Source organism: Microplitis demolitor, chromosome 2 (genome assembly GCF_026212275.2).
Source record: "Microplitis demolitor isolate Queensland-Clemson2020A chromosome 2, iyMicDemo2.1a, whole genome shotgun sequence".
NCBI lineage: Eukaryota > Metazoa > Arthropoda > Insecta > Hymenoptera > Braconidae > Microplitis > Microplitis demolitor.
Genome location: NC_068546.1, coordinates 21,763,970 through 21,788,684, shown reverse-complemented (window position 1 = coordinate 21,788,684; position 24,715 = coordinate 21,763,970). Strand labels below are relative to the sequence as shown.

At 29.7% G+C, this 24,715-nt stretch overlaps 1 protein-coding gene across 1 annotated transcript in view; it reads right to left on the bottom strand.

Moving 5' to 3' along the window:
• Positions 1 to 24,715, bottom strand: part of LOC103579666 (protein Wnt-1) — a 52,364-nt gene that overhangs the window by 4,300 nt on the left and 23,349 nt on the right. Inside the window, exons 3-4 of the mRNA XM_008561131.2 lie at positions 2,057 to 2,234; positions 46 to 169 (exon numbers count right to left, since the gene is read on the bottom strand). Coding sequence (XP_008559353.1) covers positions 46 to 169; positions 2,057 to 2,234 — 302 coding nt within the window. The remainder of the gene's footprint in view (positions 1 to 45; positions 170 to 2,056; positions 2,235 to 24,715) is intronic.

Below are 24,715 nucleotides of genomic sequence, written 5' to 3'. Positions count from 1 at the left end.
ATTTACGTATATATTTAATGATAGACTCAAGTAATGTATACTTACTGACTAACATTACCCCGCCGAATATATTTTCTGGGTTCTCTGGACTCACTGAGCAATTCCATCGAGCCGAACGAAACTGGTACTGGCATTCTTCGATAGCCAGCTTAGCTCCAGCGCTGATCGCCTGTAAGTGACACAAATATCAATTAGTATTGAATGCCAATGACAGTTTCAAATAAATATCTTGTATTATAGTGAAAAATTACGTAATATATATTTTCAGTATGTATGTAATGACTGACATTAGTTTTTATTATTAGTAGTTTGTAGATTTAATGGAAATCTATTTGTTACATTTGCCCTCATGCTGGAATTTTCAAATAATTTCCCTGTAGTCTATTATTATTTGTCGGTAGGTTCTCAAAATACCATCGGTTAAAAAGTTTAATTATGGGTACGGTAGCTGGGTTGGGTTTCAGGACCAAAACACCGGTGGTTTTCAGGTTATCATTTATATATCAGGACATGTGGATGAAAAATACAAGTGTCCTAAAAACTGTTGCAACTGAGTAGTATAGGAGGGCATGGAGTCGTTATGGTCACTCAAATTTTGAAAATTCTGTCATATTATAGATTTTGAATTTTATTTTATTTTATACTTTCATTCAATTGGAAGTAATTAATGAGCCTACATATATATTGGTATATTTATGTTATCAATGATCTCGGTTAAGTTTGAAGACGAGGAAAATCGGTCAACTAGTTCCAAAATAATGGAAATTTGAATTTCCAAAAAACGAGAAATGATGTTTCTGTGATTTCGCGGGCTTTTTAATGGAAACTTCTGGTCTTGTTTTGTGAAAAGAAAGTCAGAGCTGGTAAAAAAAAGTAAAATTTAGGTGTTTTCAGTTTTGGTTTTCGGACAATTTTTCCAGTTTTGATAAACGTTCAAAGTTACGTGATCGATTTTGATTTTATGGTGAAATTGACATTATTATATCTTTTAAAGCTTTTGAGAGATAATTGTATGAAATTTTACATACTTATTCTTCAGGCAATTGGTACATTTCAAAAATTAAAGAAATTCGTTTATTTGAAAAATGGCGGCAATTTTTAATTTTCAAATTATTTAAAATTCCGCTTCTGTGTTTTTATCTTCAGAACTTTCTACCAAAAACATTTATCTTTTTAATGTACAAAAAAAAAAAAAAAAACGTCAAAGCTCATAAAATACTTTTTTTTGACTTTGTCTTTTACGATAATTTTTCAAATTTTAATAAAGGATTTAATTTCTCTATTAATTTCAAATTGAAAATTCATAAAACATATCCAAAAAAATTGATTTTTAATTCAATTTTATCTAAAAACATAAATAATAAAAAAACTACTTCCATTTCGGATACCGAATGGTCATTTTTTTTTTTTTTTTTTTTTTTTTTTTTAATTATATTCATTTTAATCAAAGATATCCTGCGGCTTTAATTTGACTTTATATATATTTAAAAATGAATATTCATGTATCATTAGTTGAATTATATTTGTCGATGTCGAAATTAAATGTTTAATTTGTGTTAAACGTTTTCGTTTTATTTTACATTAACGGAAAAATTTGGAGGTACACGAAGATCAACTTAACATATTTTAGGAAATAGCTTATTATCAATATTAAATCTATCAACTATTTACTACTTAGTAGTAAAAATTACCATTTTAAAATTTGATCATTATTATTTATATATATATATATATATATATATATTTTTTATCATCGTAAAAAGGCGCACAGGGAGGGCCGGCGATAAATGATGACCAATGCAATAAGAAGCGTCAAACCACTCCGCCCAGTGCTTCCTTTCGTGAATGCCGCGGCCCGTGTCCCAACTCTTTGGTTATCTGGTCTCAAGTTATATTTTTATTTTCATCATATATAGTATACATAAGTAAGCACGAGCCGTATGGTATAGCCATCGTAGTCGCGAGCGAGCCCTGACAGAGTAAAGGAAAAGAAGAGAAGTAGAGAAGAAAAGAGAATGAAAAGAGTGAAGAATGAAAAAGATAAATAACTACTTGCCTGTAGAATTGGAGGTGAGCGTGAACATATTCCCTGCTGTTTGATTGTCAAGTGGGAGCTTTTGCAATTCCTTTCGGCACTTGCTGGTCCGATAACACCTGCGCCAATCTGCGTTATACCATCAGTACCTCCTGTACCACTTTCAAATCCATTTAGTCGTGGTTCCAGACCCAAATACCTGACCAACAGAAAATTTTTATTTTTATTTCATTCATTTTTATACTCCGTCAATAATTATTATTATTTTTACCGTCAAAAATCGGGAGTCAATTCTAAGAAATTTCAAATTTTATTTCAATTCGAGCCGAGTGAAAATTTTTTGAGTCAAGAAATTTTTTTTTTTTTTTTTGCATAAAAAAAATTTATCTTGTTTTCGAATTAAATTTTTCGTATATACAAAAAAATAGTCAAATAATTGTCTTTAAATTTTTTTCAATAGGAGAGGGAGGGGAAAACGGGATACTTAAGGAAATACCAAGTTTTCGAGAACTCAAATACACTAAACCTTTTTTTTTTTTTTTTATTAGGATTCAAAGTAAATAGAAAAAATTTTCAGTTACTGTTAAAAAAAAAATTTTTCATTTTTGCGGACAAAATGGGGTACCCCTTAATAAAGTTAAAAAAAAAAATTTGGATTTTAAATGAGTTTGATTAAGTTAAACTTTTTTCAAGTAGTATACATGTAGAAAAACTATATTTTGCATTATTAGATACAAAAGAAGAAAAACAAATTTTTGATGAACCTGAAGATCGCAACGTTTTTCACGAAACAAAAATACATATATTTGCTGCATTGCATGTTTTTGCAAAAACGAAAATCCAAAAATGAAAAGAAAATAATCTAGATCTAAATTTCTAAAATGTTTTGTACGTCAGCCGAAAATTGTAGCCACCCCCTTAAGTCACCTTTCAGCTGCCAATTCACCAATTTTTTCGTTTCGCAGCATGAAAAACGTTCTGATATTCAAGTATATAATTTTTATCATAAAACAAAAGTCATTAATATTTTTCAACACAGTTAATTTTTGAAAAAGTTTAAAAAAAAAAAAATTCAAAATTATATTCAATTATATTTACAATTTTGATTTTTGATTTTGAAATGTTTAAAAACCATTTGAAATATGAAATTTTTTTTTTATCAAATTTTGGGGATACCCCATTTTACCCCCCCCCCCCCTTACTCAACAGTTAAAAGTAATTATAAAAAAAAAGTTTAATTAATTAAATGATATTTGATAACGTTAATGAAATAAAAAATGTATTTTACTTAAACAAATGAATTACGGTGACAAGAAAAACATTTATACTAATAACTGCGGTATCTCTACTGAATCTACACATCAATTCATCACCTCATCAGTGCATGCCTTCTTATAAGCACGGTTCGTCGAGCCTCGATAAATCTATCCAGACTCGTTAAGAAGACGATAAAAATGCTTGGAAGAAATCTTTCGTTGTCCACATCTGTCTAGGTCTGTTTTTTCTTATTATATGTATATGTATATGTATATGTATATGTATATGTATATATATGTGTATATGTATGTGTATATTTTTTTCTGAATTTAGTTCCTTAAAAGTCTTGACTTCTCTTAATACGTTCCCGCATCGGCTTACCGCAATACCTTTTTCTCGCGCCTTCCACTAATTTTTGTAAAGTAAAGGCACCGCGCGCGTGGTTACGCCTCCGGAGGAACAATTTTACCAGCCGTCCTCTCGGTTTGCGACCTGTAATCTTAACCCAAAACACGCCTGCTCTAATTATATAGTAGCTTTATAGCGTACTAGAAAATCTCTCTTCCTTCATTTTTATCTTACTCTTTCTAATTGCGATTATATATCTTACAGATCCTCATATTCACTATAATATACACACATTAAATATATATTACGTTGTAAAAAATTTTTTGAGCTAACGCAAATTAAATTTCGAGTGAATGCCAAGTAGACGACTGTCCTATTGGAAATTTTTTGAATTTTTCTCTGAAAAAGTCTTTAGAAATCAAGAAGTTAATTTTTCAGAGAAAATTCTGATAAATTTCCAGTAGGGTGTATATTTATTTAATGTCTCTGGAGTAAAATTAACTCCAACGGAAGTTTGGTTTAGTATTGAAACTCCAGTTCAAAGTGAAATTAACCCCGAGTTGATTTTAAAATTAAAATTTAAAAAATAAAATCCAGTACTCCGAAATAACTCCGATGGAAAAATAAACTCCTTATTTACTCCGAATTGGAAGTAATTTTCTCTAAAACGATAGACTCCCCCCCCCCCAATCAAAATTGAAAAATGATTAAATTCAAAGAGATTAAATAATATTTATTTACTTTTCATTACTATGGTGTTCAGAAAAATATTAGTTTAGGTTGAAAACCTCCTTTTAAACTCTAAACTTTAAAGATTTAAAAACTCTATGGGTACTTGAAAAACATACATAATTTAAAAAGCATGTTCTTGTCAGTTTATTTGTCTTTGTCCAACAAACTTTTTTTATAATATCAGAACCGACTATTCAAAAAAAATCACATGAGAGAGAATATATATTGTAAAAAAAAATTTTATGGTTTTTGATCAACAATTCTACGGTATTATGAACTGAGGAATTTCATAAGAATTAATAGCGTGGTTAAAATATCAATTATGATATCTTATAAATCGCAATGTTCAGTTTGAATGCAGCAGATTTTTGTTTATGTAAATGAAATGTACAAGTTAAAAGTAATTAACACTCTTATTTGGTATGTATATTTTATAGCGTCAGGTGATAAAATACTCATTAAATTCCTTTTTACATTCTATTTTTTTTTTTTTTTTATGAAATTACATTCTTATGAAATTTCTATAATTATCACAGTAATTTGATAAAAAAAAAAAAAATTCGTAGAGTTATTTAGAAAAATCCACTTTCAATGAAAATGTTAATGGAAAAAAAAATGGTGTTCAAATAAACTCACACTGGTGTACATGCGCACAAAAAAAATTCCCTGTGTGAAAAATTTTCCCATTTCCAAAAAAATTTTTCGCATTATAAATCAAAACACAAAAAATATTTTATTATTTTTCACAGATTTTTGTTTTCAATTCAACTTGAAAAATATTTTTCGCGCTAAAAAATTCATTTTTTTCTGTACAGAGTAAATTAAATTATAATTTGACTCCTGATACTTTAAAAATATTTTAAATTTAAATATAAATTTTTTTTTGAATGGGGAAAAATGTTAACACCAGAATAGTGTGGACTTACACCTTTTTTTACAGTCTAGTAGTGGTTCAAAAAATTTAAATTCAAGATTTTCACATGGAAATTCAAAATTCTATGTGAATAAATATTTCAAGCCTCATATATTATATTATCCTGTACATTAGGTAAGGAGTGTCCGCGGATCCATTCACGCTATTTATGTGTCCAACATAAACTCACGTGAGAGTTAGCATGTCCTCAAAGACGAGAGTAGTGGGTTTCTCTTGAAACTACTGCTTGTTTAGACGACCTCTCAATAGTAAATTCTCCGGGTCCAATAGTAAGCCAAGTCCAAGTCATTTCAATAAAGCTTATAGTACATCTAATCTGTATACGATATTTCTATTAATACGTTATTCAAATACGTTATGTAAAAATAGTCAAAGAGATTTAGCTCAGGTTCAGTTATTGTCGTGCCAGTCCGTGTTGACAATTTAGCTTTGCAAGCCGCTTTGCCGATTTATACAGAGTCCTCGATCATGCAATATCGAAATAAACATCGCAATATATTAAATATCTTCGTTCCATTATATATATAACAATACCACGAAAAACTACTAAAAACCATATATATATATATATATATATATATATATATATATATATATATATATATATATATATATATATAAATATATATATATATGTTTTTTTAAACACCCTAATATATACAGTAAAAAATAAATCGTCAAAGTGTAAAAAAAGTGTTAAAATTTTGAGTGTTAAATTTTTAACACTTTCGTGTGTTAATTTAACACACAGTATTTATCTTGTAATATGTTACTGTTAAATTAACACACAAAATATGTTAAAAATAATGTCGGAAATTTTTACTTTTAACATATATGTGTGTAACTTTTTTAACACTCACATGTTAAAATAACATAAATAAGTGTAAAACGTTCATTTTACACATGATATATGTTGATTGTTGGGGTAAGTAAAAGCGATGTAGATTTTAAAATTTTGGATGTTAAATTTTTAACACTTTTGTGTGTTAATTTAACACACAGTATTTATCTTGTAATATGTTACTGTTAAATTAACACACAAAATATGTTAAAAATAATGTCGAAAATTTTTACTTTTAACATATATGTGTGTAACTTTTTTTAACACTCACATGTTAAAATAACATAAATAAGTGTAAAACGTTCATTTTACACATGATATATGTTGATTGTTGGGTTAAGTAAAAGCAATGTAGATGTTAAAATTTTGGGTGTTAAATTTTAACATCGGAAGCGGTGTTAATTTTTTATATTTTTTTTTATACGTCGAATTTTTTTTTCCACAGATTTGACACCGGTATTTAACACTTTTAAATTACACCATCTACACCTGTATTATTTTATTTTAACACACGCAGTGTTAAAATGAGTCCATTTTTAACACCCCTCTTTTTACAGTTGGTTTCTAATATTCATATTTATTTAAATATGAAGTATAAATATATATAACAATAAGCTAGTACATATCGCAAAGACAATATAGAAAAAAAAAAAATAAAAATAATAATAAGAGAAAGGAAAGAAACGCATAAGCGTATAAACGAGGGAGAGGAATCGTCCCAAGAGTAATAAGGAGTAATATGACAGTGGGTGGAGACAGCTTGACAAAGAGCCAAGTGAATGAAAAAATCCATATTCAGATTCGATGATGCATACGAGCAAGAACCACGAGAGACGAGAGAGGATTTCTATTCATTAAAAAAAAAAAAATCTCGGCCGCAGTTATACTTCGAGCAGGCCCCCCTTCCATTATCATCATTATTGCACATGAATAATGATTATTATTTCAAGAGCACTCCCCCCCGACCCGCGTCCTGTCAGGACTAGAAGTATCCTGTTGCTGTCATTGCCGTCATAACCACGTCAGTGGTGGGCTTTGTTAACGCGACAGTGATAGGGCCCATTTACTTCACCCAACATTCATCGGTCCGTTCATAATGGAATAAATCTTTAAAACCTACAATGCTTTAATGTCTATAAAAAAGCTTCCTATGTCCTATACATACATACATACATATACCTTCATATATAGGTAAAACCGTCACTATATTCTAGCTACTGATTTTATTGCGTTATACTTCAGGTATAAAATAACATCATTTTTTTTCATGTCTATTTGATGTTGATAGAAATTTTTCCATACATTTTACTATTTAAATTTTGAATATATATATATAGTGCTATTGGTTAATAATTTGTATGACTATGGAACCTTTTAAAAAATCAGCGCGCGAGGTTACAGATTCAAATTTACGATAAATATCAGAAGCAGGACGAAAATTGATTGTGGTATAGTCTGATGGACTTTCGGACTTGTGGATTGTAATTGAGTGTATGTTAAGTAAAAAAAAAATGAGGGTAATGTTGCTCAGATGAGCGAGGCTACAAGTACGATGACAGCCATCGAATAAATTTTACTGCGGCGTATGATCGATCGCCCTCGTGTCCCATTGATACCCGACAGATCGAATTACCTTTTGCTAATGATTTCTCGTGTGTATCGGTTCTGAGCACGTCATCATAGACATGCAAACTACTGGATAGGACAGATATTGTGAAAAAACGCTACAAGTCCACGCTATGGTGTTAAGGTTTTTGTATTAAACTGGAAAATGGTGTTACAATAATACTAGTGTTGAAATTTTCCTGGTGTTAACAAATAGTGTTGGAATTGTCGATTGCATTTCAAATACAAAAGAAAACTTTGTTGTTTGAAAAATTAATGGTACGACAGATTTAAAAATTTACTGTACGAAAAAACGAACTCCCAATTTACTCCATATGCAAAGTGATTTTTTTAAGGCCAGGCTCTGAAAAAAAATTTTCATGGGTCGGAAAAAAATTTCTGGACACAAAAAATTTTTTTTTGACCCAAGAAAATTTTTGTCTTCAAGTATAGTATTTTTTGCACTAAGAAATACTTTTGCACGACTCATGATGCGAAGCATCAGAGAGTACTTTACGATCGAAAAATTTTTTTCGCCTCACTTCGGCAACTATTTCAATTATTATACCTTTGTTGATTCACGGAATTAAGATATGTTGCACACCATTTTGAAGATAATTTAATGGTGATTCATTCCATACTTTTCAAAAATTTATTTAGTTATATAAAAACCGAAAAAATATCAAAGTAGTTTAAAAAAATTTCCTGTCCGTCAAGTATGAAACCCGTAGACACGATAATTTGCGAAAAAATCCAGTAATTGAAACAAATTTTTTTTTTTTTAAATTCTTTGAAAGATTTGTAGATCCCCTATTGAAAATGGCTAGGTAACTCAGTGTCAATATATTTATATATATATATATTTTTTTTTTTGTTATTAATCGAGATATTTTAAGAAAATTCTTTTATAATTATAAAAAATTATTAATATAATTAAAAAAAAAAAAAAAAAAAAAAAAAAAAAAAAACAAATTTAAAATTTATTCGTGCTTCCCGCCATTTTTTTGTTATTATTTTAATATTTCATAGTAAATGAGCATTATGAGTCGTGCACTTTTGGATTTTCCAATTTTTTTTTTTTTTTGTTATTAATCGAGATATTTTGAGAAAATTCTTTTATAATTATAAAAAAAAAATTACTAATATAATTAAAAAGAAAAAAAAAAAAAATTTTTAATATTTTAAATTTTTTCGTGCTTTCCGCCATTTTTTCATTATTTTATTATTTCATAATAAATGAGCATTATGAGTCGTGCACGTTTGGATTTTCCAAATTTTTTTTCTGTGTGGTGACATTGAAAAATTCATATAGACGTAAAGTAATTAAACTCCGACAATTATCTTTGAAAATGAAAAAAAAATTACCAGCATATTTATACGATACTAGGACAAGATATTATTTTTCTTATACGACAGGCGATTAAATTAAAAAATTACCAAGATTGAGTTATTTATGGAGTTGTAGAGATAAAACCACTTTATTTGATATCTTCTTTAAATTATATTATAACTCGTGATATATGTGTATGACTATATAAACATATATGTTTTAATTTTTATTAATCGAGGCTCTTGTACAAGGTTTATTATTCATAGCATGTCGAATGAGTGTCTTGACTTGGATAGTTGTTATTTAATTAGTCCGATAAACTACATTTCTCAAAGGCTCTGTATGTTCAACTGTATTTCATATCATATCGTATTTATGTATTTAAATATGAGATGACATATACTCCACGCGATCTTGCCAGCTTAATAATATATGTATTAAATAATATGTAATGCATGGTGTTTATAAAATATTGTCACTGTGAATATACAGAAAAAAAAAGAGAATGTACCAGATGTCAGACAAATTTTAAATTATAAATAGACCAACTTAACAATCAAAAAGACAAAAATAAAAAAAATGCACATACCCATTTTTTTATTCTACAGATGTGTATTTTTTTCTTTTATTTTATTTACGTTTTTTTTTTTAATTATTTCGAAATTATAATAATTGACGAATTTCTGTTCACACTCACATTCATGAAAAAAATGATTTTTTGGTTCAAATTTTTTTTCTTGCGGGTTTCGTATGGCCATAGTTAAATTTCAAATGATTACAGTAATTTGTAATTTCTGTTGATGTCGATTTCTAAATGATGGCTAACATGGACCAGCTTATCATGACATCACAGCATTTCACACAAAAATAATTTCTCCATGTTCTGCAAAAAACATGGAATCAAAATATTTTGAAATAGACTCGGGTTTCTTCGATAAAGAAAATTATGTTAGATGGTCTTCAAATTTTTGCACCAAAAATATCAGATGGAAAATTTTTAAAAGTATAATTTCTAGTGGTAAGAAAATACGATTCAAAAATATTTTTTTCCCGCCATGGAAGAAATCCGTTTTTCTGTGGACGAAAGTTATTGAATGATGATATCCGACCCAGGAGAAATATTATCATCAAGTAGACACATGTACACTTACACATCCCTTGTTGATTTAACCTTTCATGTATACATCAGGGTTAAATATCGTTGGCGCGTGAAAACGCTGGGGAATCGCTAGAGGTGTAATGTACTTAGTATCCTTGTCTTACTCCATCGAGTGGTTCGAGCATTTGCATACATCGCAGTCTCGTATTTGCATTTCAAGCAAACTAATATATGTATATACATATATACAATATGTACAAGTACTGCGAGTCGAATAGAGTTAATATATACATATACAAACACAAGGTAAATATATATTATTTTTAGTTTGTAGATACGCCAGCAAAATTGATGAGCATTTAAATAATGAAACTACTTAACCGTATAATAAAATTTCAGTGAATGGATCATCATCATCATCATCATTATCTTCCGGCAGTAATAGTATAGATCGACTACTTTCATCATTTGACGACTCATCGATTCCCAGTAAGATTCTAAGAAATAATCGAAACTAACATAACACCCGTCGGACACGTTTAAGAAAGTCGACGCTGAGAAATATTTACTGATGTGTATACGAAAAACTTAAGTTTCTCAGTCAGGTCCAATTTAAAATAATTATATTACTCATTTTGAGTTCCTGTTTTTTTACACTATAGTAGACATATATATACTTACACAGACGTATATAGAGGACCTTCAATTATATTCTTGTGAGAGTAAATAAAAAGTGGCTCTCACCACTGACTGAAAGTAACTTTAATAGTTCTTACATTGTAAAACAAAACGGGGTAAGTCCAGGTGGTGTAGGTGTTAAAATTTTCGGTGTTAAATTTTAACACTGAAAGCGGTGTTAAATTTTTGGTAACCGACCTAATGAACTTTGAAAATTGAACTTTACCAATTTGAACTTTTGTAAATTTGAACTTTTGCGATTTGTCCACCCACATAAAACCCCTGAAAAAAAGACACCTTACTATTTCAAGTGTATAGGTTTACGTAATTTTTATTTCTATGCACACAAAACCTGAGAAAAAAGCTAAGTTCAAATCGCTAAAGTTAAATTTACCAAAGTTCAAATTTAAAAAATTTCAAATTGCCAAAGTTTAAATTTTTAAGTTCAAAGTGTAAAAGTTCAAATTTTCTGAGAAAAGCTAAGCTCAAATCGCTAAAGTTAAACTTACCAAAGTTCAAATTTACAAAATTTCAAATTGCCAAAGTTCAAATTTTTAAGTTCAAAGTGTAAAAGTTCGAATTTTCTGAGAAAAGCTAAGCTCAAATCGCTAAAGTTAAACTTACCAAATTTCAAATTTAAAAAATTTCAAATTGCCAAAGTTCAAATTTTTAAGTTCAAAGTGTAAAAGTTCAAATTTTCTGAGAAAAGCTAAGCTCAAATCGCTAAAGTTAAACTTACCAAAGTTCAAATTTAAAAAATTTCAAATTGCCAAAGTTCAAATTTTTAAGTTCAAAGTGTAAAATTTCAAATTTTCTGAGAAAAAAGCTAAGTTCAAATCGCTAAAGTTAAACTTACCAAAGTTCAAATTTACAAAATTTCAAATTGCCAAAATTCAAATTTTTAAGTTCAAAGTGTAAAAGTTCAAATTTTCAAAGTTCTTTAAATATGGAACCAAATTTTTATATATGTAATAAATTTTTTTTCTAATTTCTATACGTGGAATTTTTTTTTACACCGATTTAACACCAGTATTTGAACACCGCCAAATTACACCACCTACACCGGTGTTACTTCATTTTAACACCGCTATTTTTGCATCGTACAGTGAAAAACTTAATATTTGATAGTTGAATAATGGCTATGAATGTATATATTTTACACGTCTAGTTTGAAAACTACTTTTTTGGTTTTATTATAGTACCTCATCAGTCGTATAAAGTTTGTCCGCCCTCAGGCGTATAAATACCCGACGCTTTCCCATGCGACTCTGTTTATAATTAATTTGTCAATTAATTCGAGCTCTTTGGTATATGAACACCGCCGGGTTAACGGTCCAGTGGAGCCTTCAGGGTGGCCCGGGCTGGAATACAAATAGCTGGTGCTTCGATCAACGACTGGAATACTCATCGATATATACATCGGCTGTCCACATAATACTGATACTAAATGTAATTCCACGTCGAAATTAAATTCACATTTCCTATTATGTACCCATTAATTTATTGATGAGTAGTTAATTGTTTATTACTCATACGGTTTAACTTTATTACAAAAAAAAAATTTCTCGCCTCTAGAAAATTTTTATTTTAAATAGTGAAAAAAATTTATCAGGACAAGTCAAAATTTTCTCGACGTAAGTGAAATTTAGCGCCAAAAAATTATCTTTTTTCTGTGTGTATACTAATTTAAAAAATCGCGGGATTTTTAAAAAATTTCAAATTTTGTTTTTTTCCACAGGCTGTAACTCGGAGGAAAATGGTCGTACAGCAAAAATAAAAAATGCAAATTGTAGCCTCAAGTGTCTAGTTTTCAGATCTCGGTTTAAAAAACCATCTACTGTTCCGGAGTATTTTTAAAAAAACCACTGAAAACAAAATTTTCGACTTACGGTATAACTTTAATGTATATATATATATACATATATATGTATAATTGTGTATATTATATAAAAATAAATGTACTAAGTGCTGAGACGATGATGCATATTAATTCTCTAGTATTATAATGGCGAGTAAAAACTACTCGTGCGTAGGCCAACGGCAATTAGCGTACTCGTGTGATCAGAGTAGCAAAGACAAGCGCTCTCAGCTATACAACCAACTACTACACACACATATATATACATACATATGTATTCTTCTTATCTTGGTGTAAGATATATCTCATGGTTCACAGCACGCAACACACGAGACTTGAGTTGACTTAACTCACGAGTATGAGGTTCGAATGTGCAATAATAAACTTTTCATTGGGTGCCATTGAATGACATCAGATCCCAGATTCAAGCTCCCCATTTTCAAGAAAGGATTAACTCTTACTAGTGGAACAAAGCGAAATAAGAGCGGGAAAAAAAATATTAAAAATTATAAAAGTGATGACGGAGGTAATTTACTCGGAATTTTATTCTTAAGGTAAATAATGTCTTCGATTACTTAGATTCATTTAAACTTTATGCAATAATATCTTTTGTTATATATGTATATATATATAAGTAGAGTCTTGGTTCTATTCCATTCTCTCTTTTAAAAAATACCTCGGATTAAAGTATGTAAATAGAGGAAGATAAGTAGATGAGGGAGTCGTTGTGGAGACAAGGGCGAGATTGGAGACAGGATATACATGAGCAGGTACATGGGCTGATGGGTCATTGAGTCCCTCCGCAGACACTGCTCTATATAATCTTCAATAAAGTCTGATTAGGTTTTTCTGTTTTTTTTTTTTTTTTTTTTTTTTTTTTTTTTTGTGTTTATATCGGAGCACTACTTCGTTGGAGGAAAAGTTTGCTCATATCACGACAACGCCGCGTCGGGGTGATTCTATCTCGGTAAAAAAAGCTCAATTTACCCAAGAATGTTCTCTGCTTAATTATATTTATCTTTTTGCGTTATGCGATATATATTTTTATGGATAAAAATTTATTTTTTTTCTAGTTATTATCGTCCGATGTAAGTCGCAAATTATTTTTTCATTTTTCTCAATGTTTATAGTTTCCGGAGAACTCGAAAAGACGGGATAGAAGGGCTAAACGCAGGGTCTTTGATCTCCGTCAATCGTGCGACATCCGGTTTTATGATGAAGGAGGCGCTTAACTGAGGAAATTCCGGTGCGGGCGCGGCCGACATCAAACAACATCTTTTTCAAGAATCGCACGACCTCAGATCGTACCAACTTTCGCGTCGTGCAAATAACATTTATTCATACGAGTACTCTCTCCTCTTACTGGTTTTGCACAGCCGAAAGTAAATAAAATTTTATTAAACTCGGATAAATGTGAGTAAGGTTTAAATAATTATAAAACCGCGGGGAAATTTCACTCAAGTTTTGAATTTAAATTTAGATCTGTGTGTTTTGGTACCACGATATAAATCATATGTGATTTTTTACGTGCATGTCAATTTATATTCTAGTGAAATTCAAATATTTGAACTCGTGGAGCATGAATATCATTGTGTACATATATATGTATATATATTTACACACTATAACTGAAGAAGTATAATAGAAAGAATTGGAGTAAGAAAAATATATAAGAGCTTCTTCAATTTTCTGTCAACTTCTTTTACATATTATGTAGCTGAAGTTTCATCGACATTTTGAGTGCTACCATATATATATCGTACATATATATATAAGAGGGTACTTCATTTTAGAGCAATATTTTTTTTTCTGTGAAAAATATCATAGTTCACTATAAAAAAAAAATTTTCCGTTAAAAAGAACTGATTGTTTTTTTAACCCGCTTACAGATCAATAAATCGAATAGACTAATATACAATTTTATATGAAATTGAACGCTCTACAAAAAAGGTCTCTTATCATTTTTTGATAAATTTACCTGTTCGTGAGTTTTTCGAGTTAAAGTTTAAAGTACATTAAATTTCGATATTATTTGACTTTTTCTGGCGAAACTATTAGACTTACAACAAAATACCACAGGACCTATTTTGCCCAGAATTTAATTTCCTAAAAAATTGTTCCTATGGTTTTTTCCTTTAATCTGCATATTTCATGAGATATTTTAAAAAAACCAATTTTATCGAAAAATGAGCTTTGATTTTAAGGCACGAGTTCTTTTTACTAAAAAATAAAAAACTATTCCCCAGGTATTTTTCACTAAAAAGAAGCTTTTTATGCTGCGTCTCAGAAAATTTATTTTTTAACGACCACCCATATATATATATATATATATATATATGTCCAATATCCGACATTTGTAAATAATTCCAGCAAAAATCTTTAAGTATTAATAATAATGACAGCTGATATTTAAAAATATAAAGTAGTTACAAGTGTTATATATATGTATATATATCTAATAATGAAATGACAAAGCGCGATAAATGTGTCGGTTACATAAAAGAATTAAAGGCTTGCATTACCGGGCCTTATAGGTAAAAGTTTTGATGGTGATGCCTTTGGCATTGGCTGTACGGTTTACCGGCGACGCGGCTGCGGTTTATGGTGAACGCATTTTATTGGGCGGTGTGGTGGTGGCCGGCCTCGTCGTCGGCATCCTTCAAAGGCTACAGCTAAACAGTAAAGGCTAGCTTCTACCGTGCCAACAGTCACCGTAACTGACTGTAACACCAAATGTATTACTATTACTCCTCGTCGTTTCTGTCAATACCACAATAATTTACATCCACTTGTCAGCTTTTTTATTTCTCTTAGATTTGAGTTTGGGAAGAAATTTTTTCTGAGCAAGTGCACTTTTAAAACTATATACTATACACATATATTGCATTGAAAATAAATTTTTTGAATAGACCGAAGGAAAATAATAAGAGATTACAATAACTGGTGAATGAAAAAAAGCACATATGTAAAATATTTTGAATGGATATAAATTTAAAATGTTGAGTACATTATTGAAGTGCTATGTATAAAAAGATCTGTGAGAAAGTACCAGTGATTTATAAATATATAAGCTTCGTTTGCTCGTTAAACAATGTAACAATGGCATTGTCTGTAAGTCAGTATTACAAGACGGAGAGTAAAGTAATATGATGAGTGTAAAATAAAAAAATAAATATAAAAATGAATTACTTATTATTATAAAACGTTTGCTTGATATATCTCGGTAATCTTTTCTTGTCATCATACTTCTCTACTGAGTATTTGTATCTCTTTGCTTTTCATCTTATTCTTGGCAATAGGCGGTATATATATGTATGTATATATGTTGCAAGCACTCGTTTAAAAATCCAAAAATATCATCAGTTAGTGCAGGATGATGGTGCACTTTTCGTAGAGTCAAAACACCCGTTAATACTTTGTCGGCAAATTATAAATATTTATTATAAAAAATTTAAGTCCCTAGAGTACAAATTGCTAAAATATTTATAAATGGACACGTGAAAAATGAAGTCTGGATGTATGTGTGGTTTGTTTTAAAAAAGTGCTTGGTTTTGTCTGATAAACGAAAATTTATTTTAATAGCTTGATGATATTAATTGCAGACTTGGATGAGGAGATTGGAGCTGATTGTATCGGTATTGGGAGTAAGAAAATGCAGCAAACCGTGCATGATTGACATAGATGTCCGATGGATGCTCGTCGAGATGTGAAACGGGGCGAAATTCGACTCGGGGCTTATGGGAATTTAAAATCTTTATACGAGTCGAGTGCTTTCAACATGGCTATCTTGAATAAATCTTTTCGGCAGGTACATGTGACCCAACTTTTAAACAAATTTATACCACAAGAAATTCCTTTTAAATATGTGTGTAGAACACTGAAATATACTTTAAATGGAATAACTCGCTTGAATTTCTATTGTCAAAAATTACTTTCGATCGTTGAATTCAACTCTTCATATATTATATATGAATAGGAATATATAAGGTAAAAGATCTAGGCTAGACCCATCTGGGAACTAGTACTCGATCACTCTATATATTTAAATAGAAATATTTTGTAAATATAGACATACAAATATATATATTAATGATCGGGTATTCGTTTCCTGATCGGGTACTGGGTCTCTTACTTTAGATTAAAAGACCCAGTAGCTGATCATTAATGGATTTGTATATCTGTATTTACAAATTTGACTAAATATATATCTATACAGGTACATGGAATGATTGAGTACTATAAATCCCTTTTTGGATACTGGATCTCTTACTTTGTACAGAAAAACAACTAACGAATCAAAAATATTTTATTTGAGCCGAAATTATGACAGAAAAATTTTTTTTGGTTTAGACATATTTTTTTCTTAAAGTTGATATTCTTGATGCAAGAAAATATTTTTTCAATTGATAAATTTAAATTCTCTAGCTAAGTTAAATTTTGTTCAATTGAACAAGCAGAAGTAAGAATTCAGTCCAAGAATATCAATCCCTGGATTTAAAATACCCTACGACTGTTCAAATTTCGAAAATCAAAGTAATCTATGTTTTTATAGTGTGTATACGTTAAATTTTATGTTCCAATATCTCGAAAAACTATACTAGTCTAGACGCAAGTTAAATCCCATTAAAAGTCATTGTTTTTCAAAAATAAAATTGGAACGTAAAAATACTGAGCACTCCCGCCCAAAAATATATATTCCGACAAAATAGTATATATTCAGCTTATATATTTACTATTGTCATATGCATGCTCTGTTGCCAATATATATTCTCGGATATATATTTTTTCATAAGAGAATGATATTCTTGAGACAAGAATATCATACTTTTGGTTAAAGAATGAAGAAACGGTTCAAAATATTGTGATTTTTTATCCTAGAGTAAATTTTTTCCATAAGATTAAAATACTCAAATAAATATTTTTTAAATTTTCAATGCAAGCCACTTTCTCAACTTAAGAACACAGAATAACCAAAACAAGAATTCAATTTCGAGGAAAAAAAATTGATTCAAGTAAAATATTTTTTTTCTGTATATATATGTAATACATAAATGTATATATGAATAAAAAAAAAATGAGACACATTATTATCGTATTTTTTACTTTGATTACCAACTTTAGCTTTGCAATTTCATGGAATCCACTCAGCGTAATCTGCAACGCTGCGCAGAGTATTCTCATCTTGAAAAGCAGAGCTCATATAAAGAAGCGGTGTTTTGCACACGAGAAATCTTATTCTTATCTCATGTGAATATATATAAGCAGATGTTTGTACTTTGCCTCGGCAATCGACTTGTTGATTGGTTAACATTTTTGTCCCGTTTAATGAGTTTGGAAAGCAACTTAAAAAAAACCAAAGCTTTTTTTTCTGTTTACTTTCTGGTTAGCAGACAACTTCCAATGACAACTATCAATTCAGTTATCATTGAGTATACTTTTTTCAGTAATAGAAAACATTGAGAATATTATAATACTATTCCTGCGATAGGTAAATGGGTATAGGTATACCAGGACGTAAATTGACGTAAAATAATAGCCAGAAGCATTGTTGATAATTGGTTAATTAAAAGAGATAGAATTAACGAGAGGTAGAGAGTAAATGCATTCCTGTTGTGGTTATCTCCCTCAGGGAGAGTGGGCACATTATATCGCCGGTGGCAAACAAGCTCCATCGTTCGACGTTTCGCCCTGGATGATGGCAGCGAAATAATACAATACAATGGGAACCCTGGCCCACTCTATACAACCCTCGCATCTACCATCTATATATATATATATATATATATACTTCTTTCTCTTTCTCTCTTGTTCTTGCAACGGGTATACTTTACTCTGTACTTGCAGTGTAATGCCCTAGTACATATGCGGTAATTAGCAAAGAGGGTTAGTTAACTAAGGGCGGAGCTTGTGTGGAATTACGGACCAATGCGAATTGACGGCTCACGCGATATTAAAACAAACATGATATGGATAATGTCTTTTGTAATTTATATTATTTTTAAATATCGATTTGTTTTTACTACTCGAGTAACAACATTGATATGGATATTTATGTGCGTTCTCAAGTATTTACATATATTTATGGACAAGAAGCTATAGGGTATGAACTATTATATGATATTTATGTATTTATATAGATATTTAAGAGAAAAGGATGAAAAAATGTTACGGATAAGAGGGTGGCATTCATGTGAATATACGTCACGAGATAGGCAATTTAAAAACGAATATGAAGTCGTGTAAAATTCACGAGACAATTCGTGGGGTGGTTCACCGGCATGTTTAACGATCCACGCGGGTAACTCTTGTTTGTTTCTACTTTCATCTCTATGCATATGCATTTTGAGCTTGGGAAATATATAAATAAATTGTTGTTTTATATATATATATATATATAATTTAATGGAAAAATTTTTAGATCACATGGAGAAAAAGGAGTTCTTGGTACAAAAAAAAATTTTACTTGACCTAAGAAAATTTTTACTTGTGTAATGTATAAAGATATATAGATCGTTTATAAGTAGGTATATATATGTATATGTATATATATGTATTTTTTTTTTCAACCAATACAAGAGATTTTATGTCTCGGTTCACTCAACTCATCTCAACTTTTGGGTGATTATATCCCCTAATAGCCTGATGTTGCTCTCTGAACAAAACTTAATGAAGCCCTCGGGTAAAAAAGCCAAGTAACTCTATGGTTAATGAGCGTATACCCTATTTCAACATTGTTATCATGGAAATTCGATCGCCGTCCATTAAATTTGCAACAATATCCTAATCAAAATCTAAATAATTTATGTATGTATGCAAATATCAGTATACAGATGCATACACAATAATATACATATACATTTCAATAAATTTATGAAATTTATAGCTCAAATAATGGTGAATAATTAATAAATTATGCCTTTCTCATATTTTAAATATTCATATTGCTTTCAGTTGAATGTTAAATCGCTCATATAAAATTTTTTCGAACCAAAAACTATAAAAAAAAAATTGATTTGCTCAATGTTACCTCTCACTATGAGCTTAGAAATGATTAAAAATCCTCTTTGTAAAATTTATATAATTTGAACCTAATTGCTCAAAAAAATTATAAGTGTCAATGTAGCAGACATTAGACAAATTTAAAATTACAAATAAATAGAGTAAATAATTTAAAAAAAAATATTTATAAAAAATGCACTTATGAATTTAAAAATTTTCTAAATGCCCATTTTTTTCAAATTTTATTTTATTAATTATTTACTCTATTTTAATTTTATTTTAACAATAAATCATTTTATAATTATTTCGGTGTTTATTAATTTTACAGGAGAAAAGGAAATTTTCGTTCTTATCCAGTTCAATCAGTTTATGCGGCTGGGTAGGACAGGATGTCTAGGAAAAATAAAAAAAGCCAATTTAAAATTCATCAGCTGAATAAGGATATAGACAGAAAAATAGACAGTTAACTGAAAAATTCAAAAAACTATAATTAGAATTCTTAGCCAGATGTTATTTGCTGGGCTCATCAGTAAGTTAATGCAAGTATGTTATACCTTAAGCCGGTTAGTGAATGATAATACGGTAGTAATACATCTGCCCAAAAATAATTGATTATGATGAGTATTATATTCTGTTTGAGAGAAGTTAAAATCATTTAATAATAATTCTGTACAAGGCGGCTCTTTTGATAAATTTTTCCACTTAAACTGATTGGCCAAAACAATTTACAAATTTTTAACTCATTGTCTTTACGAAAAAACAAATTGTAGCGGTTACTCAAATTGGTAATAATGAGTACCTGGTACATAAATAATACTGACAAATAAATATTGTAGTAAGCATTGATGACATTTCGTGTTATTAGTTATTCAAAAGTGGTGGACTTTCTTTACTTAAATTTATAGTTACCTCAATTACGGCAGCTGTACAATTTTTTGAAATATGAGCTATGAATTTGAAAGTTTGTTTTTACGAGATAAACTTCAACTGATATCAGAAAAATTCTTCAAGATAGTAATTTATCTTTAACCTGTACAAAAAGATGCTTTTAAACCTTTTTCAAACAGGTTGAAGAGATATACTATTATCTCAAATAAGTTTTTCACTATCAGTTATAGTTTACCTGCTAAGAAGGTTTCAACATAATTAAATTATCTAAGACAATAAAGTGTCTGTTTCTCGTAAAATAAACTTCAACAAATCTATAATATATATAAGAGTTCAAATAAATATTAATTCTGTGAAAATTGATCGTCAAATGCTGAAATTTACGACCCATACATTGAAAAGTATGCTACCGAAATCATAAAAATAGCAACGTGAGCCGTAAAATTAATAGTTTGAGCGGTAAAATTGCTAATGTGGACTCTGTGAAAATTACTTTCACGCATTGTTAAAATTTCTGTTATGAATATAACAATATCTCAAGTACTGTGTAAAAATTTGAATCCGCGGTTTGGTGTGAATGATTCGGTATTTAAATTTTTAACACTGCAGGTGTGAAAATTAGACGATGCAGGGTGTTAAATTTTGGAGTAAATCAGAAGGTTTATATCACCAATGGTGTAAATGTTCATCAATGGACAATATTTGAAGTAATAACACCGAATGGTGTGAAAGAAAACGTTCTGTTAAAAGTACACCATTTGACATTTCACACCGTCAATTAATACCGAGCAGATTATCTAAAGTTTTCGGGAACCATTTTTACACCAAAAATTTTTTAGTCTAGTGTCGAAGTAATCGAGTTTTAAATAAATAACATACATTTACACCTTTGGTGAGAACGTTCCAATTCACACTACAAAATTCGACACCATGCATCGTGTAACTTTCACAGCAGTGTTTGAAATACTAACACCAAATGGCAAGTTCAAAATTTTTATAGTGTATATGCATCAAAACTGTGTAACACATTTTTTTTGCGCGGATATATATTTATGTATTTTTTGAACATGTTTGATCATTTTACATAAATTTTGCACTGCAATGCATTTAATTTTGAACAATTAACATTTTTTACTAAAAAAAACCCATTCCTTTACTGTTAACATTTAAAAATCATTTTATACTCGAAATGAGAAAAAAAGTAGTTTTTGATGATTAAAAGAAATTTGCGTAATTATGTTGTTTTTTGAAAGAAACACTGATGTGAATTTTACAATTTTTGAAAATATAATAATCATATATATTCTTTTCACTACTTTATGGTGTTTTTTAAAAAAAAAAATTTTCTGCTTATATAAATCTTAATCTTCAAATCCACATTAATATCAGGTGTCTGGTTTAATATATTCTGCATTCATATATTAAAGAGCATGAAATTTATCTCTATAAAATAGTTATTGAAGAAAAATAGAGTTTAAATCAGAACATTAATATTTACAACTTCATAACTTGTGAACGGTTGTAATAGACTTGATTACGAGAGCGTTGGTGACGGGAATGTTTATGTTCTAAAAATTTTACGATTTCGAAAGTGATAAAAAATTTTCTAAAAAGATTGATATTTTAATCAGCAATAAAAAACATATTTTCCCGTAGTAATCAAATGAAATACATGACTCCATGAGTACTTCAAGTTAATTATGAAAAACGTATTATGTTTTCATTTCAGAATGCTAAATTTTTGCGCCAAGAAATCCTTTTTTTGTGTGTAAAAAGCAGTATTTTGAAATGGACAATACCAACATTGATGCGGGTTAAAATTAACTAATCCATGTTATTTTGCAGTGTAGCCATATTTGAATTAGTAAATTGTACTTTTCCAATTTATCGAAACAATATTGAGTTAACAATGACATCTTTTTCCTATATCATACTCTCTAAACATGAATAAGTGAATATCCACTTTTTTCACTTATTCTTGTTTAGAGAGTAATATCCTAACCTATAAAATTTATTTTGAACACTAATTAACAGTAAAAAAAAATAGTAAGACCCTCATGATTGTTACTTTTAACCCCACGTCTGTAGCTAAATTTAACACCGAAAACCTTACAACCGGACACTGGAATAAAACTTACACCGATTTTACTTAACAGTGCACCATACATGTATCTAAGATTTCATGATACCAAAGATAATTTGTTTGTATGCTAAAGATAGGATTGAGTTGGTGACATGGATTTCATAATCCCGACGTATGAATCATTTAGAGTCATTGGCTATAAAAAAAAGTAATCAGTAAATATTGAGAAAAGCTTTTATAAAGTGTTTATATTATCTTTAAGATGTATCGTCATGTACGTCGCGCTTTCTCCTCGTAAAAATAAATTAGTCTAAATGAACTGACTTTCATTAACCTGTCTCTGATTTTTTCCATTTTTTAAGGAATTTTTTTATCAGGTATATTAAATTTTATAATTTAAAATAAAATGAATATAAATAGTAACTATACGGTGTCTATAAGATGAAAGGTTTTGTATCATCTGTTTTAAATTTCCCCTACACAGTTAAAAAATTTGTGTTAAATTTAACACATTATACTTGTGTCAAACAATAACAGGTTTAAAATTTGTTGAGATCAGATCACATTGAACTTCAGTTAAATTTACACTCGATGCCGTCAAGTAATTGACACAAAATATTTAACCATTGAATTTTTGCACACAAGAACACAAACCAGGAATGATAACCCCTACACTATACCGGAAATGATAATATATTTATTAAATTTAGAAAATATTGCAAAGAATATCATAACTATGTAGAATGCGCATTAAAATGCCCAATATTAGAATATATTTAAAAAGTAAGGGCAATTGCAGTGGGGCAAAGTCTTGTAAGTAATAAAAATTATAAGATTAGGGTACGTAACTAAGAGGAAATGAAAAAACGTATAGTAGTTGTCTCAGTACTCCAGTGCATTAACAAGTCGGTGGATGAGGATGACAAGTAAAGTGGGATATTGAACAAGTGTAGGACGCAATGGAGAAAAGAGATGTCTTTCTTTCATATTCTCTTGGCGAGTGGTACTCCATCGAGGCGAACATACGTGGTTTAATTGGGATACGTATATCCGTACGACACGCCAATTGGCCGGCCTCCCACAAAGAGGGTTGGATTTTCAAGTGAGTATCGTTGGCAGTAGGGTGGAGCGGCCGAGAGGGTACTCGACAGCATGCGAGAATCAAGAGATGGAGGCTGGTTTGTTGTAGGTGTACATGTTTTCTGGTATGGTCCAGAGAAATGCATATCATATCCACCAGCACACTGCACAGTGTGACGTTTCGTGGCATCATCATGAGAGCAGTGAGCCATCGTCAATGATTGCCATCAAGCAGCCCTTGACTTCTCCTCGAGTGCCCTTCGACTTCATCAGCCTTACTTATGAAAGCAACAACTAAAAATTACGACTAAAAAATATATAAGGTGATTTCAGTAAAAAGGACCTCAAAAGCTCGTTAGTGACTTTTCCTATTTTTTTCTTTTTGGCTCTTACTTCCACTCTTTATCTCTCTCTTTCTCATCTCTATCTGACTCTAGGTATATGTTTGTGTATACACTACTCTACGACTTTTTACGTTACACCGTCAAACAGAAAGTCGATATAAATATGAAAAACTAAAAACTTAACAAAACTCAAGAGACTCGCCCCAGTTACCGCAATCTACTGTTATATCCCCAATTTTTCATCTAAAAAATAAAGCTTGTTCTTTAATCAACGTGTATATATATGGGTATTTGTGCTATTTATTTTTACTTTTTTTTTGTTATTTTTCAAGCATTTTCTGTAAAAATGAAGCTGCTATAAACATGACAATCATGGAAAAGAAAAACTGCTGCATTGTATATTTATAAGAAAAGTCAGTTTAAGAGTCGTGGGGAAACAAAGAATAAAGAGAATTCTTCTAAGAATTGCTGGAAAAGTTGTATATATATGTTTGTATGTATATATGTATATATATGTAGACAAAGTAAGAAATGCAGTGTGATATAAATTGACGTGGCTACGAATTCATGGGCTGGTAGATCGGCGTGAAAAATTTAAGCGATT